This window comes from Musa acuminata, chromosome BXJ3-11 (assembly GCF_036884655.1).
Source record: "Musa acuminata AAA Group cultivar baxijiao chromosome BXJ3-11, Cavendish_Baxijiao_AAA, whole genome shotgun sequence".
Lineage (NCBI taxonomy): Eukaryota > Viridiplantae > Streptophyta > Magnoliopsida > Zingiberales > Musaceae > Musa > Musa acuminata.
In genome coordinates this window covers 21,338,271-21,353,925 of record NC_088359.1, presented here as the reverse complement: position 1 = coordinate 21,353,925, position 15,655 = coordinate 21,338,271, and the positions used below count along the sequence as shown (strand labels likewise).

Genomic DNA, 15,655 nt, shown 5'->3' with positions numbered 1-15,655 from the left:
AAGTGATGCTTGCAAAGGGAAATTATTGTTGCATTATTTGCCTTTTATTTATTTATTTTTGTTGTACAAACAACAACATTGGGCTCTTCTGAAATTATTTTCGGACATCATTTCTCTTATCCTATTTCCTGCCTCTTTCTACCTTCTGCAATAATCCTTCTCCGTCGTTGTCAACACCCTTCGGTGTCCCGACTGTCCTTTACCTTATTATATTAATGTCCTTTTAACTTCCGCGGGCATCGCATCCATCCATTTTATATTAATGTCCTTCAACAACCGCAGGCATCGCGCTGCAGCTAACGAAAGTTTGGTCACCATGTGTTTGCCCAGCGGGAACGATGATGGTGGAGGCGCCGCTCCCGGCGGCAACGTTGACTTCCACCCGACCACCCCCGCCCAGCGCACCGCCACCGCGTGGGACATGGCCAGCCTGTGGATCGGCCTCGTGGTGGGCGTCCCGTCCTACTACTTGGCCGGTAGCCTCGTCGAGGCCGGCATGTCCTGGTGGCAGGGCGTGGCCGTCGTCGTCGCCGCCAAGGTCATCCTCCTCGGGCCACTCCTCGCCGCCGCGCAGCCCGGCACCCGCTACGGCGTCCCATTCCCGGTCCTCGCCCGCGCCACCTTCGGCGTCCGCGGCGCCCATGTCGTCGTCCTCCTCCGCGCACTCGTCGCCTGCGGCTGGTTCGGCATCGAGACCTGGATCGGCGGCCAGGCCGTCTTCCTCCTCCTCCCGGCTTCCCTCCGCCTCTCCCCCTACGCGACGCCGCTCCCGTGGCTCGCCACCTCGCCGCTGGAGCTCGCAGCCTTCCTCCTCTTCTGGGCGGCCCAGCTCGTGCTGCTGTGGAAGGGCATGCATGGCATCAGAGCGCTACAGAAGATCTCAGCTCCCATTCTTGCACTGCTCGCCGCTTTGCTCTTGGGCTGGGCTTACCGCAGCGCCGGTGGGTTCGGCCCCATGCTCTCTCTGCCGCCCCGGCTGTCGCCACCCGAATTCTGGGCACTCTTCTTCCCGTCGCTCACCGCCAACGTCGGCAGCTGGGCGGCAGTGGCACTGAGCATCCCGGACTTCTCTCGCTACGCCAGGAGCCAGGCGGACCAGGTGGCAGGGCAGCTGGGCCTCCCCCTCTACATGGGAGCCTTCGCCTTCGTCGGCCTCGCCGTCACCTCCTCCACGATGGTCATCTTCGGTCGGGTGGTCTCCAACCCCATCGAGCTCCTCTCCATGATCGACGGCACGCTGGCCAAGCTGCTCGCCGTCCCGGGGATAACCCTCGCCGTGGTCACCACCAACATCCCCGCCAACGTGGTGGCTCCGGCCAACGCGCTGGTGAGCTTCCGTCCGGCCACCTTCAGCTTCAGGGGCGGCGCGCTGCTCACGGCCCTGACGGCGATCCTCTTCCAGCCATGGCGGATCTTTAGGTCCACGGACAGCTTCGTATACACGTGGCTCGTCAGCTACTCGGCGGTCATGGGCCCGATAGCCGGCGTCCTGCTCGCGGACTACTATGTCGTGCGGCGGATGGAGCTCGACGTGGAGGAGCTCTACTGGAGCAGCGCGGCGGGGAGGTACTACTACACCGGGGGATACAACGTGGTGGCCATGGCGACGGTCATGGCCAGCCTCGCGCCGGTAGTCCCTGGCTTCCTTCACAGGGTGAGGGTGGTGAAGTCTGTACCGGGAGCGCTCGTCTTCATCTACAACGTTAGCTGGTTCTTTGGCTTCTTCTCGTCGGTGGGCATCTACTTGGTTATCTCTGCTTTCTGCAGCAGGAGAGGTGGTCGTGATGACTGCCAGGTGACGCTGTCTTCTTCTTCTCCTCCGGCATTGGAGGAGCCCCTGTTTCGGCATTGGACGATCAAATTGTAGGCCATTCGTTTCTCTGTAAATCTTCATACGAAAATGGGACGCAATGCATCGGAGGATCAATGCATGGTATTATTGTACCAAAAGAATCAATTGGATTTGCACAAGTTCCCAAACATCGTTAAGCTGCTCATGCTAATGGCGGGTGTCTCGTCTCCATGCTCGACTCGGTAACCTTCTCGAACTGTGTTGGATCGCAATTGCCCGGTGCGGGCCTCAATTGATCACGTCAGTGTGTCGCACATTTGGAATTCAATTGGCCGGTCGGTCCGGACCGGTTCCGCTCGGAGACCCAGCAGTCAGAAGTAGCGTGATGTCCAAGCAGATGTGATGATATCTATCCACGCGTGAAGACGAACGATTCCGTGGAGTCGACCGACCTCGCTGTCGCAAACGCCCTTCCCGCCGTAGGAGAAGGAACCGAAACGAAGGTTACAACAACAGGTAACAGAGAGGAGAGAGAGAGAGAGAGAGAGAGAGGAGATGCCTTCCAATCGGGTGCTGAGGGTTGCGACGGACGGCAGCGGCGAATTCCGGACGGTGCAGGAGGCGATCGACGCGGTGCCGCTCTCGAACCGGGTGCGGACAGTTATACAGGTGGCGCCGGGCCTGTACCGGGAGCCCGTCTACGTGCCCAAGACAAAGAACTTCATCACCCTCGCCGCCTCCCGCCCCGAGTCCACCATCCTCTCCTGGGACAACACCGCCACCCGCATCAACCACCACCAGGTCTCACGCTCTTCTCCCCACCTCGCGCACGCACTTGTTGATCATCATGGACTCATAAAACGTGCTTCCTTTTCCCCCTTTTTTCCGCCATTCTTTGTAGCCGTCTCGAGTGATTGGGACGGGGACTTTCGGGTGCGGGAGCACCATCGTCGAAGGAGAGGACTTCATCGCGGAGAACATCACCTTCGAGAACAAAGCCCCCCAGGTCTAGCTGATTCGTGCCCTTGAGCCCGTCCTTTGCTTCCCCTTTTTCTACTGCTACCGTGCTATCTTTTCTAGCTGTAGAAACGCACCGACACATATCTTGTTCTTGTGGATGAACGTGTAGGGTTCGGGGCAGGCTGTAGCGGTCCGGGTAACTGCCGACCGATGCGCATTCTACAATTGCAGGTTCCTCGGGTGGCAGGTACCGGCCTTCCTCCCACTCACTCTATTGATGATATGTTCTTGTGTGAAGTTGATGGGTCCTCTGCTTGGATCAGCTTAATGATCCTTGAGATGAAAAGCTTCGATCTGAATTTAATTTGTTGTCACCTAGAGACTCAATAATAAGGCAAATTTGCAAGTTCTTGGGATTAGTTTTGATATAATTGGTCTGTATGGGGTTTAGGTTTGACGATCCATCGAGCCATCACGTCTCGGATGGAAAGTTTCGATGGAGGAGTTGCGCCTTTACTGAAATAAATAAATACAACTTTGAAAGAGCAATCTTAATCTACTCTTGCAGAGAATCAGAAGTACCTAAAATAGGAATCAAGAGTTCTTGAGCGACACAGGCTTAGAGTTTCTCGTGCGCAAGCACTGAAAAAACGCTCTCGGCAGAACGCAGGTTGCTGCTGGTTTCTCTCTTTCTTCCCTCCGTTCCTCTCAACCATCCGCACCTCGGTTAGGGGCTGCAGAAGGACTGTTATTGCTGCTGTGTCTTTTGAAGTCAAAGATGAAGACGAAGCTGCTGATTTTTGAAGAAGATCTCTTTCTGTGGTTGAAGTTTGCTGCCGCAGGTTGGAAGGAGCTATTGAGATTTGCTTGCTGCCGAATTCTGCAGCTTCAAAGAGGCTGCGATTTGGATGAGGCAGACATTGAAGACATCAGTGTTGTTTGTGGAAGGGATAAAGCAGCAACTAGGACCGGCTGATTGTAGTACTCTCCAACTCCTTTCTGCCAAGAACTTTCTGCTGCAAGGGAAGGAGGCTGTGCCTTGTTTGTTTGTTTGTTGCTGTCAACTTGATCTCCTCAAGAGCTGCAAGGCCGGCTGAAGTCTGATGGTTTCTCTGCTACAACGCTGCTACAATGGGTTGGGGAACAAGAAGAAGAAGGGCTGTCGAAGTCGGAAGGGAGAAGGCTGATGCTCTTTTCTCAAACTCTCCTTCTCTTCCTCTTCTCTAACTCTAACTCTTGACTGGAAGGAACTCTTAGGGCTGACTGGTTTTGGGATGCTTTCAAGGGGCTGCGACCCCTTTCTTTTAAAGGCTTATGAGGCGTAGAAAGTCCCGATGGTTTTAGGACTTTTGGTTAGAGCCAGCTGATGGGAAGTCCTGTTCCCTTTAGGACTAGGGCTGACTCCCCTTGTGGCTACTTTAGTTAGCCTCATTGTCACGGACTTAGCTGGTTTTGCCTAAGTCGTGCGGCACCCTTGCGTGTCCGTCCGCAAAGGTCAGCCTCCCCGAAGCCTCCCATGGTCCCTTAGGACCCACAAAAGAGAGAACAAGATAGAGAAAACGCCTCACTCGGGATCCACAAGCAAACATCTCCGAAAACACTTCATAGACAATGCAAATTACAAACAGGCTTTACAAGCTCTGAACAGTTGCACAACAAAGGGTAAAATGGTCCATTACAGACCGAAAATCTCTTACACGTGTCCTCATGACACAACCTTTATTTACAAGCCTAAAACGGCTACCAACCTAACTAAAATGGGACTATTAAGCCTTCGGTCGTCCCTCTACATGCTGTACAAAGCATGAACATACCAAAAGACACGGACATATATAAGCATTACATCAAACATCCGGTTTAGAAGTTTGTCCGTGACATTCTCCCCCACTTATTCCTTCGACGTCCTCGTCGAAGCCTTTGTCAACACTGCAACTCCTCGCCTTTGCCGAGTCTTCAATCTTCTGCTCCAGTTGTAATGCGCCTCTTGGCTCCCAGCTGCTCTCCGCTGTTGTTTTTGAGTAGTCGAACCTTTAATCCGCTATGCTGCTTCAACTCGCCAATGACTTTGACTCTAGTGTGGGGTTGGCTGAGTTGTGTTGATCTCTGTTGGTTCCTGCGAATCCTCCAAATGAAGGAAAAGACCATCCTTACTGCGCTAGTCTCTCAAATGCCTCATGCTGCTTGAATTAGGTGGATGCTTGTTGGAGCTTTAACGAGCATCGTCTCACAAACTTATGAAGTTTTGGGTCCTTCCTCCACAAAATTTGCTCATTGACTCTTCTTTAACTTAGTTGTCATATCCAAGTAGGTTCGCATCACTTCCGCTTTCGATTGGCATTTCGTTGGGAAATAAAGCGGACAATCTACTCTCAGTAACACTGATCACCGTTGGTGAGGATTTAACAACTATTGTCTTCCATTATCTTTGAAGGGTCTTTGAACATATACAGAGCTCCTTTGCTGGATAGATAAGAGAATTGGGGTACTCAGTTTCGCCCATTCTCTTAAGAGTTGAGAAGACAAAGGTTACTTGACTTCGCCCGCCTCCTCGAGTTTGTACTCCATGCATCGAGCTGGTTACTGGCCTTCGCCTGCTCTTTGCTCACACTTCTGAAGCACTTGAAGTATTTGCACTCCTTGCGTCGAGTAAGTTACTGTGATTCACCTTCTCAATGCCATCGAACTTCTGGAATGCAGGAAGTTTTCACCCCAAATTGGAGTAATTCTCTCATAGGTTTGGTCGCCTCTGGGATTGTACCGTCTTCTCCATCAACCCTGCCGCCTACTCCACTGAGTAGCAAAGGTACAGCACCGCGTACTGCCTGCTTCGTTCCTTGGTCATGCACTCTTGCCTGACCCGAAGTCCTTCATTTTCGGTTATCTTGATGAGAAGCTCGTTGACATCGGTTTTACGAAGTTTCTTGGCCTCTGCCCTTCAGCCTTGTCTCGGTACCTAGAGTTTGCCTCTGCATGCTCCACCTCCTCGGCCCCTTTCACGACCAAGCGCTCTCCCTCCATGAGAGTAAGGGATCAATGACTTTCACGGAAGTCCCGCCTCTACGGTACCATGACGCTATCATGCCCATGGCCCTACTATCCGTCGCCTCGCATCTGCATCCCTTTTTGTCACAATCAGTAGATATGTCTCTGTGGCACTCCTCCGAGTCCACCTCCATTCTAACTGATGCTTGATTTTGGGTAGCTAAGTCCCTCTGGACTCATCGTCGCTTCCTCGCCCCCTTTCGATCCCCTACTTCAACACCTCTGTGTTCTCCAAGCAGCTCCCTTTGGTCGATGGAAAGACAGACTGCAACTCTCATGCATGACCTCTGCCATCGCACAACTCTCATGCATGGCCTCTGCCATCGCATTATAGGGTTTGCACCGATTCTGTTCTCCTTAGCTTCCTTGGTTAGCAACGTTCGCTTACTCGACCTTGTCCTCTGACTTGCCGGGCTCCCTTAAGCGAATATGAGTTCTAGAGCAGTCCAACTCTCCAGCTGCTTCGATCATACCTTTGTATGATCAAGTCCCTCCCATGGGACTCACTGGTATTTGCATTCGAACTTTTCCCTTGGTGGAACACAACCCCCATATGCTAATGACCAAGGTTTTCATCCGATGCAAAATTCGATGTATGCACGGAAGACCCGCCTCTGCGGTACCATGACCTTCACTCCTTGAATCCATAGCCATTCTTGCCGTCGTGTTGTTCACCGAAGTGGAGCTTCCAGTAGCTCCCGATCATACCTCCATATGATTTAGTCCCTCACGGGACTAGATCGTGTGTATCGCATTTGTCACGAACTGTTCCACCACGATCTGCTGCACCATGTCGCCTCCTGGTGACATCTCCATTGCATTCTGATCCTTATGGGATGAACTCGAATTGTGATCCCTCCATGTGTGGCCTCTACCAATACATCGCAGGGTCTCTTCCACCTTCGATTTTGTTCGCTCCTTTGGCAATCGACCTTCATCCACCCACTCTTGGGTCACACCTAGATGAAGCACCGCTCTAGGACAGTTCATCGCCTAGTAGCTCCCGAAGTCCACCGACTTCGCTGTAATTAGTGTACCATTGTTTGGATCTTGGGCCTCTGCCCCTACCAGCACAATCTCCGCTGCGCACCGTTTCTTTCATGGCAACTTGAATGGCAACACTGTGGCATATTATTCTGTTGAATCTCGTATTTTGATGATGAAACCACTTGATATGTGTTTATGATTTAAACTGCATTTTGAGCGATGCAGGTCTACTCGATCAGGTTTAGACAGTTGACGCAGGAGGAATTGACGTTGCGCCGGAAGAGATCACGTCAGGATATTGGATGGCTGAATGCTTCGGATGTTGGGCATCGGGCCAAGGAGAGCGAAATTGCGCCAAGGATATCGGGGTTGCGGAGGTCAATCGCCGATTGGGCAACAAGTCGCAAGAGAGGACGATGCACCGAAGAATCGGACGAAGCGCCAACCAATAACGTGCCGGGCAACAGAATGTCAATTCGCGTTGTAATAATTGTCTAGATCGGAGTTGAGTTTTGATTTGTGTGTGTAGGATTAACTACGATAACGATGAAGACATAAAGCGAAACAAAGTGCTGGAGTCAAGCGCGAAGGATTCGTTGGGAGTTCGAGAGTTCGACAGAAGTCCGAAGGTTCGTCGGGAATGCTGCCGGAACTAGCCAAGAATGAGTAGGGAGCTTGCCGAAGGGTTTTTCGGAAGCTCGCCGGAAGGTTCGTTGGAAGTTCGCGGAGCTCACCGAGAAAGATCGAAGCTTACCGAAGAAGCTCATTGGAACTTGCCAAGATCAAATCGTGAAGTCTAGGAGCTTGTCGGGAGTCCGCAAAATGGTTTCCGAGAGTTTATCGGAAGACCATCGGAAGTTCGCCGGAAGCTCGCCGGAAGAAGTCTTGACTTACGGACTTTGTAATAGCTTAGAAAATGTCTTTAAATTCGTAGTTAGCACGTTAATTAGGGTTAGGATTAGGTGTTAATCCTATAACCCAAGTAGGGGCCAATTGGGCCCGAGTTCGGACTAGTTTGGGCCAAGTTTGGAGCCCAACCAGTGAGCTGAATTGGCCTAGGCGGTGGCACCGCCCAGCACCCGAGAGCTGGTCGGTGACACCTCCTGGGCTGGGCGGTGGCACCGCCAGCATCGGGAACATAAGAGAATTCAAATTTTTGGAGCCCAAATTTGAATCCTCTTAAGGCCTATAAATACCCCTCAAGTCTCAGCTGAGAATACAACTTTTTGTGCAGCAAGTGATTGATAGAAAAGTCTTAGAAGAGTCTTTGCCTTTCTTGTTTTCAATTTGCTAGTGTTCACCTCCTTCTTTCTTGCTGAAAATCTGTAAGAGAGTGAACCGCTTGTAAAAGTTGTAAGAGGGGTATTTACTCTTCCATTTCAAGAGATTTGCTAGTGGAAGGTGGGAGCCTCATCGAAGAGGGGCCTCGCAAGTGGATGTAGGTCATTTGACCGAACCACTGTAAAATCGGCGTGATCTCTGGTTTACATTTACTTATTGTCATTTACATTACTGCAAACCAGTTGCACTTTAATGCTCTACTTCTTTATCTCCGTCTTACTTATTTCTTCAAGTTAAAACGCAATCGAAACGGTTTCAAACGAAAACATTACTTTTATCGTACGAAGTTTCCGAAAGTGTTTAAATCGTCAAAAGTTTATCACACTTTACCGCTGCACTAATTCACCCCCCCCTCTTAGTGCCGCTCCGATCCTAACATCTTCAAGAGTACCCGCCTCTGAGTCCTCTTGCCCCGTGCTAAGGCCTTCTGAACCCAACTTCGCCTCCGCAAATTGAGTCGCCTTAGTTCCTCCATCAAATGCTCCTCCGAGATAAGGTGCATGTGTCCAAAAGCTCCCTTCATCTTTGGCACCATGCAAGATGAGTCCGCTCCATCAGAATAAACGACCATGGAACAACATGATCCTGCTCTTGCCTCTGCAAGAGTTCATGTTCTTGACCTCTGTCCAAGGAAAGCACTATGCCTCCGCTCCATGTTCCATATTCTATGTTGGCTCCCTTCATGCGACTTGGGTACTTCGCCAAGTTACACCCAAGTTGCTTCGCTCGTTTTTGCATTGAGTTGATGGTGGCCCTCGCACCCACCATTCCACGGGTCAGCCCTCTCTTGAGTCCGATCTCCATATTGACTCCAAGTGTGCCTTCATTTGTGTTGCTTTGGGTCGCTCCCCCACTTGATCTCGCAATGCATCTACCAATGCATTCTCTCGAGCGAGATCATGGGACGACTCCTCGCCGCTTGCTCAGTCCATTGAGCTTCGTGGAGTTGTTGTTTGTTGAGGTACTCCTCCTCAACTTGTGAGGTTCGTTCCACATGATTCTCCCTTTGGAGAGCCGGGACTTATCCCTCCTGGATAACTGTCCCGTTGGAGCAACATCTCTCTTCATTTCGGGGACCACTATCCCCTTGGACTACTTCGATCTGCTGAACAAACTGTGCATTGTTCTGCCTCCTGCAAACGCACTTGCTAGATTGCGACTCCACGTCAATACAACCCCCGTTGCACCACTCAAGGCCTAGCAACATGTTGAACTCGTTGCACACTTCAGCCTCCTACGGACGTATTCTTCACATACCGAAGAGAAAATTTCAATGCTCCATGGCACCGAGTTTCGGTCGCCTTGGGATGGCCACGAACATTCCATCGTTCGCATACAAGCTCATGCATGAGTACCAAATTCTTCGAGCTAGCAATTCCCCTCACCTCTGTGAGCTTTGCATAACTCTTTTGGTCGTTGAGCAACTTATTCCACCTTGGATGGTCTCATCCTTTACCAAGCGCCTCGCTTGCCTTGAGCACCATCAAGTATAGTTGTCAACGTTGAGCCATAGCTCAAACTCAGCCATCCCAACCTTTGTGCGCTCCGCATTCTTCCAAGCTTGCCTGTTCTCGTGGTGCCTCTTGCGCGAAGGGTTGGCCATTCCTCTGAATGCCAATGTCAGATGTCCGCTCCTCCGAGCGACTCCTTTTCTCTACATCTCCATGCCCGTTTTCCCCCCAAACGGTCACGCGTGTGCTGACTGCCCTCAACGCAGCCCCGCTAGGTTCCCCACATTTGCATGCTAAGTGTTTTTATGAGTGCTTGTCTCGCTCTGATGCCATCTGTCACGGACTTAGCTGGTTTTGCCTAAGTCGTGCGGCACCCTTGCATGTCCGTCCGCAAAGGTCAGCCTCCCCGAAGCCTCCCATGGTCCCTTAGGACCCACAAAAGAGAGAACAAGATAGAGAAAACGCCTCACTCGGGATCCACAAGCAAACATCTCCTAAAACACTTCATAGACAATGCAAATTACAAACAAACTTTACAAGCTTTGAACAATTGCACAACAAAGGGTAAAATGGTCCATTACAGATCGAAAATCTCTCACACGTGTCCTTATGACACAACCTTTATTTACAAGCCTAAAGCGGCCACCAACCTAACTAAAATGGGACTATTAAGCCTTCTGCCGTCCCTCTACATGCTGTACAAAGCATGAACATACCAAAAGACACGGACATATATAAGCATTACATCAAACATCCTGTTTAGAAGTTTGTCCGTGACATCATGCTACCCTAATCCGAGTTCCACTTGGATTGGGATTTTGGCTGATGTGGTACTGAGTAGGAGCTTGACTTGGGCTGGCTGAATTGGGCTTTGAAGCTTGTGTGATGACTCAGTTGGGTGAACTGTGGAGCATGTTTGAGACTCCGGTTGAATGTCGTTGAGATCATCCCTGATCAATGATGGGATTGGGGTTTGGATCTTCTGTTACCCCTTGCTTTCTGCAGGATTGTAATCGAGTGTAGGATGGAGTTCAAAAGGTGAGTCTCCTTGTATGATCTGAAGCTGCTCTTGCAGATACATGGATCAATCTGGCAATTTTAGGTTTTCATTTTTTTTTAGTGCAAGACTAGTGTGAGACAAACTCCTTGACATCACAAGATTCAACAATATGAGATCCTGAGCCATGTGGGCTTAGCTATTCTCTTTGTTTTCCTAGTTGATCCAGTGTTTTTCTTTTTTGAGATTGCCAAGCATAAGAGTGATGAAATGGACATTGTATCTGAATGAACCTGCACACAGTAGTGATGGTTACTGGTCCATAGGATTACGATGTGATCAGATGTAATAAATTGACTCGGTTAGATATTTTTATTGAAAATGTGTGAAAGCAAATGATACAGGTAAAGAAACAAGCAAAATCAAGAAAGAAATAGAAACATTAAAATTAAGAGATTCTGTAAAAACTATGTAGGCTAGGGAGCTATAAATGATCCATCAATTGGCTGAATAGATTATTATAAAAGATAATAATGATATGTGATTTTGTGAACAAATATTAACAGCAAGGCATTACAAGACTAAATGTTTACATTGAAATTTGTGGATTATATAGAAAATATTTTGTCACTGGAAGGAAATTCAAGAATTTACAGCTGGGAACTTAATCAAGCAAAAGCTGCAAAACAAAGAGGGGAATTTTTCTTCAAGTCCTGAGCTTATAATAGAGAAAAGTCCCTTGTAGGGTGATCCTCTTCGTTTGCTTCAATCAACTCAGATCCTTCACTCTCATACTTTTTAGGGTCTTTGGAGGATTAATATACATAGCCCTATATCTAAATATAAAGAGAGTATTTCTATGATGCGAAGCTGATCTTCTAAGTTGCAAAGGAGTAATCTTACTATTGTACTAAGACCCACCCTTAACTCAAATCCTTCGTTTCCAAAAAAGAAAATTGATGTTATCTATTATAAGCTCAAGACTTGAAGAAAAATTTCTAAATATAAAGAGAGTATTTCTATGATGCGAAGCTGATCTTCTAAGTTGCAAAGGAGTAATCTTACTATTGTACTAAGACCCACCCTTAACTCAAATCCTTCATTTCCAAAAAAGAAAATTGATGTTATCTATTATTGATTTCAATCCAGATTGGCCAATAAAGGCCAGAATGATACATGGTATGTTGAAATTTGCTCAACATATGGACCTAGCATTTTGAAGAGAAGATCTAGTGATTGTGATGGCAATGCTCAGATTTCCTCTTCACCTGTCACCTAGTTCATGAAAATGATTGGTAACATCATCGAAGGAGCTTTTATCTTTGATAATATTATATTTGTCTGTAAAGTGCACAAAGAGATATGTATTCTGCCCTTATAAGTTGGTAATTTTGGAATTTCTAATGGCTTAAATGCTCTGTAACGTTTTCATTTTTTCCTATATATAGGACCATAAAAAGTCCAAATATTGAAATTTTTTATCATCCTTTAAATTATACGTTAAAGATAAAAAAAGTATCTTTATGACAATCACTTCATTTTGTTGTACAAGGTCATAAGGAGTTTATTTGGTTAATATCATGTTTTTATTGTTATACTTTCATGAAGTAATGGTCTGTTCATAATATATATGGCCATCATTTTCACGAAGGTGTATACTGTATGTATGTTGTGCAGAATATTCCCATTGAACTGAAAAGATCAAGCATGTTTAATTCCATGAAATGCTTGTAATTCATGCATTTCATTTTTCATAAGACAATAAAAAAGGTGACATACTCTCAAATCCAAGACGATATGCAAATAATAAGTTTTGAATAGATAGATCCAGTAAGATTTACCATTCCAGAGAACAACTGCAAACTTGCATCCTATGTGCTCGTTTTTGTATATAACATCCTAAATTCCTTTTCAAATATCCACATCAAGCTTGGTCCATCTTATTATAATGTCCAATGGATAACCCAGTGCATGAGACTTCTATCACTACAAGGTAAGGATGGGTCAAATGCATGCAATATTTTTCCATGTACAAGAGAATGATTGAGATTCAAATCCATGATATCAGTTGGCAATTGGGCAACTTATCACTATACTAGTACCAACATCAACTATTTGGAATGTTTAAGAATTAAAAGATCATCTAATTTGGGGCTAATTACATATTACCCCTTGTAGTTAGACTTTTTTAGCATCTCGGTCTCTAGAGTTAATAAATTTACATTAAAATCCTTATAGCTATGAAAGTGAAACATATAGCTCCATTTATCCACGAGTGGCTGTTGTAGATAAGGAGGAAGAGCAACGGTGAAAGGTGAGGCAAAGGGAGAGGAGGAAGAGGACGATGCAGTTGTCAATGCTTTGCATCTGCGTTGACGTCGCTTGGTAACGTAGATGCAGAGTGGCGAAAGGGTCGCTGGACATCTGCATCAGCGCCGACGCAGTTGTCGAGCAGCGTTGACGTAGATGCAGAGCGTCACCGCTCTGCATCTGCGTCGACATCGATGTAGATGTAAGCAGCGTTGATGCAGATGCAGAGCGTCAGTATCTGCGTTGTCCTCTTCTTCCTCTCGCTTTGCCTCACCTCACACCGTCGCTTTTCCTCCTCATCCACAACTGCAGGTGTCTCTCTATATCTGCGTCTGTGCCGATGCAGATGCAAGCAACGTTGATGCAGATGCAGAGCGTCGGTATCAGTGTCATTCTCTTCTTCCTCTCCTTTTGCCTTACCTCACATCGTCGCTTTCCCTCCTCATCCACAACAGCAATCGTAGCCCCTAGTGGTGTCATCGTCCCCCACTACTGAAAACATAATTGGAATGTTGAAATTATCTTTTTTCCCATTGTTCGTGGTTTCGTTGGTAAACCCGATGATGTTATGGTAAATGGAGTTAGATATTTCACTTTAATAACTATAGGATTCTAATGTAAATTTTTTAAATATAGGGATTGAGATGCTAAAGAGGTCTAACTACAAGGGGTAATATATAATTAGCCCTCTAATTTGGTCGCTTCTTGTTTTCAAATTAAGAACATCATTTTCGATTCTGAATGTAAGTATGGAATAAATTTGGAATTCTAGGTCCAACGTGCATGTTTGCCAATGGTTGAGTTCTGATACAAAACAAGATGTAAGTTCCAAGTATATGGTGTTGGCGATTAACCACCGAACAATGTTGAGGAAAAAATGAATTCTAAAAGCTAAAAGCCTTCAAATTTTCATAAGATGAGTTCTCATTGTGCCACTAATCTGGATGACTCATCACACCTAATTGGTGTATAAAGAAATAAGTTTCTTCTGAGAAAGTTTGTCTGTTTAGTTATAAAGAAATATTATGTTAATACTGTTTAGGTTCCAACCGAGCAGTAAGGTTCAGAATTTTTGCTACAAATCACAGGGTGTTATTTTTTTTGTTCAAACTTTCTTTGTGCAGGATACCCTGTATTTACATCATGGAAAGCAATATCTGAGAGATTGCTACATTGAAGGAAGTGTCGACTTCATTTTTGGGAATTCTACTGCCCTCCTAGAACATTGTCATATCCACTGCAAATCCCAAGGATTTATAACTGCCCAAAGTAGAAAATCTTCTCAAGATTCAACTGGTTATGTCTTCTTAAGGTACATAATTCCTTTCCACCAACTGCACGAGATTAGTAATTGAAAAGTTCCACAATTTTGGTTTGTCAGAACAAATTAGTGTTTTTTTCTTTATCTAATATTTGATGCCAAAGATCTTTTGCATGTATAATATCTCCTGGTTGTAAGTACACTCAAGCATGTAATTAAAGAAAAAAGAAAACACCATCTAGTTTTTGATTCTCAGAAGTCAGAACTATAGATTTTACAAATATTTGTTCATGGTTATTTCACTACAAAGTGATTAAGATTATAGGCGTAATACTGTGTCCAAGGATTATCTTGAGAATTTGAGCCAGATAACGTATGTTAGGAATTAAAAATCACTAGATTGAGAATTTATGCCAGCAATTTGGCATTTACACAGTAGAAAAGATACATCACGTACTACTCTTGTTGTCAATTAGTTGCTATATACCCTCATTAGCATTTCATTGCAGAACTTGGTTCCCTTGTTGATATCTGGAACACACTCTCCATGTCAAGTTGAGTTTGTTGGCAAGTTGTGTTCTTATATTTGTTCCATGCAGATGTATTATCACTGGAAATGGTGGAACTTCGTATGCATATCTTGGGCGTCCATGGGGACCTTTTGGAAGGGTTGTTTTTGCATATACTTGGATGGATGCTTGCATCAAACCTGTCGGGTGGCACAACTGGGACAAGTCTGAGAATGAACGAAGTGCATGTTTCTATGAGTATAGGTAAATTACATTTTGTGAGATTCAAGCTGGTTCCCCTCTTACTGCCCTGGCTCACTCCATTGAAGATTTGTTTTGGGCATGGAAGGGCTTAAACAACACTAAATCCATGTTGCATTGATAGATCTAATGCGCATGGTATCAAAAGCTGTTATGTTTTATCAAAAGGGGTTGGAAATATCCATCTTACAATGTTTGCATTAAACCATCATTTTTTGTGCATGTAGATCATTTTTTACTGACAATTAGAGAATCTGCTTCATTGTGGTTTCTTCCCAATGGTCTTAATATCATCGTCTCTCATGAATCACTTTGTTGCCTCAGAGATAGTCTTGCATGTTTCTTGTCTCAACTGCCTTTTTATTTTTTTGCAGATGCTCTGGACCAGGTTGTTGTCTCACAAACAGAGCCACATGGTCAAGAGAACTGGTTGACGAGGAGGCTGAACAATTTATATCACACTTGTTTGTAGACCCAGACCCTAGTTGGCCTTGGCTTGCGCAGAAAATGGCAATTAGAGTACCACATTCAGCTTAGAGTTCACAAAGATATCGTCTAGCATTCGAATGCTGTGGTCACTAAAATTGAGTGTCATTCTGTTTATGTTTGACTGGTGAATTAAGTGGGTAAAAGTGTATGGTTTTGATAGAAAAGTTAAACGATTTTGGAATATTTGCACACCTAACATGGAACATTCAGATAACAATTATGTTCGTTGTGGTTGAAGAGTTTTATTGTGGATTA

At 46.3% G+C, this 15,655-nt stretch overlaps 2 protein-coding genes across 2 annotated transcripts; both read left to right on the top strand.

The window, feature by feature from the left end:
* The first annotated feature begins 282 nt into the window (after positions 1-282).
* On the top strand, positions 283-1,873 carry LOC135652863 (purine-uracil permease NCS1-like). The gene has a single exon (XM_065174168.1). It carries the CDS (start codon positions 317-319, stop codon positions 1,865-1,867), a length of 1,551 nt encoding a protein of 516 aa, XP_065030240.1. The 5' UTR covers positions 283-316; the 3' UTR covers positions 1,868-1,873.
* Positions 1,874-2,341: 468 nt separating this feature from the next.
* On the top strand, positions 2,342-15,655 carry LOC135652864 (pectinesterase 31-like). The gene is made up of 6 exons (XM_065174169.1): positions 2,342-2,593; positions 2,694-2,798; positions 2,922-2,999; positions 14,005-14,192; positions 14,741-14,914; positions 15,286-15,655. The coding sequence occupies exons 1-6, from the start codon at positions 2,348-2,350 to the stop codon at positions 15,446-15,448; spliced, it is 954 nt and encodes a 317-aa protein (XP_065030241.1). The 5' UTR covers positions 2,342-2,347; the 3' UTR covers positions 15,449-15,655.

What these genes read in the sequence shown, in the direction of transcription:
- LOC135652863 (XM_065174168.1), top strand. Translation starts at nt 317, where the DNA reads ATGTGTTTGCCCAGCGGGAACGATGATGGTGGAGGCGCCGCTCCCGGC.
- LOC135652864 (XM_065174169.1), top strand. Translation starts at nt 2,348, where the DNA reads ATGCCTTCCAATCGGGTGCTGAGGGTTGCGACGGACGGCAGCGGCGAA. An exon ending in GCAGGTTCCTCGGGTGGCAG is followed by an intron (nt 3,000 to 14,004) that starts GTACCGGCCTTC and finishes TTCTTTGTGCAG; the next exon opens with GATACCCTGTATTTACATCA. An exon ending in GCATGTTTCTATGAGTATAG is followed by an intron (nt 14,915 to 15,285) that starts GTAAATTACATT and finishes ATTTTTTTGCAG; the next exon opens with ATGCTCTGGACCAGGTTGTT.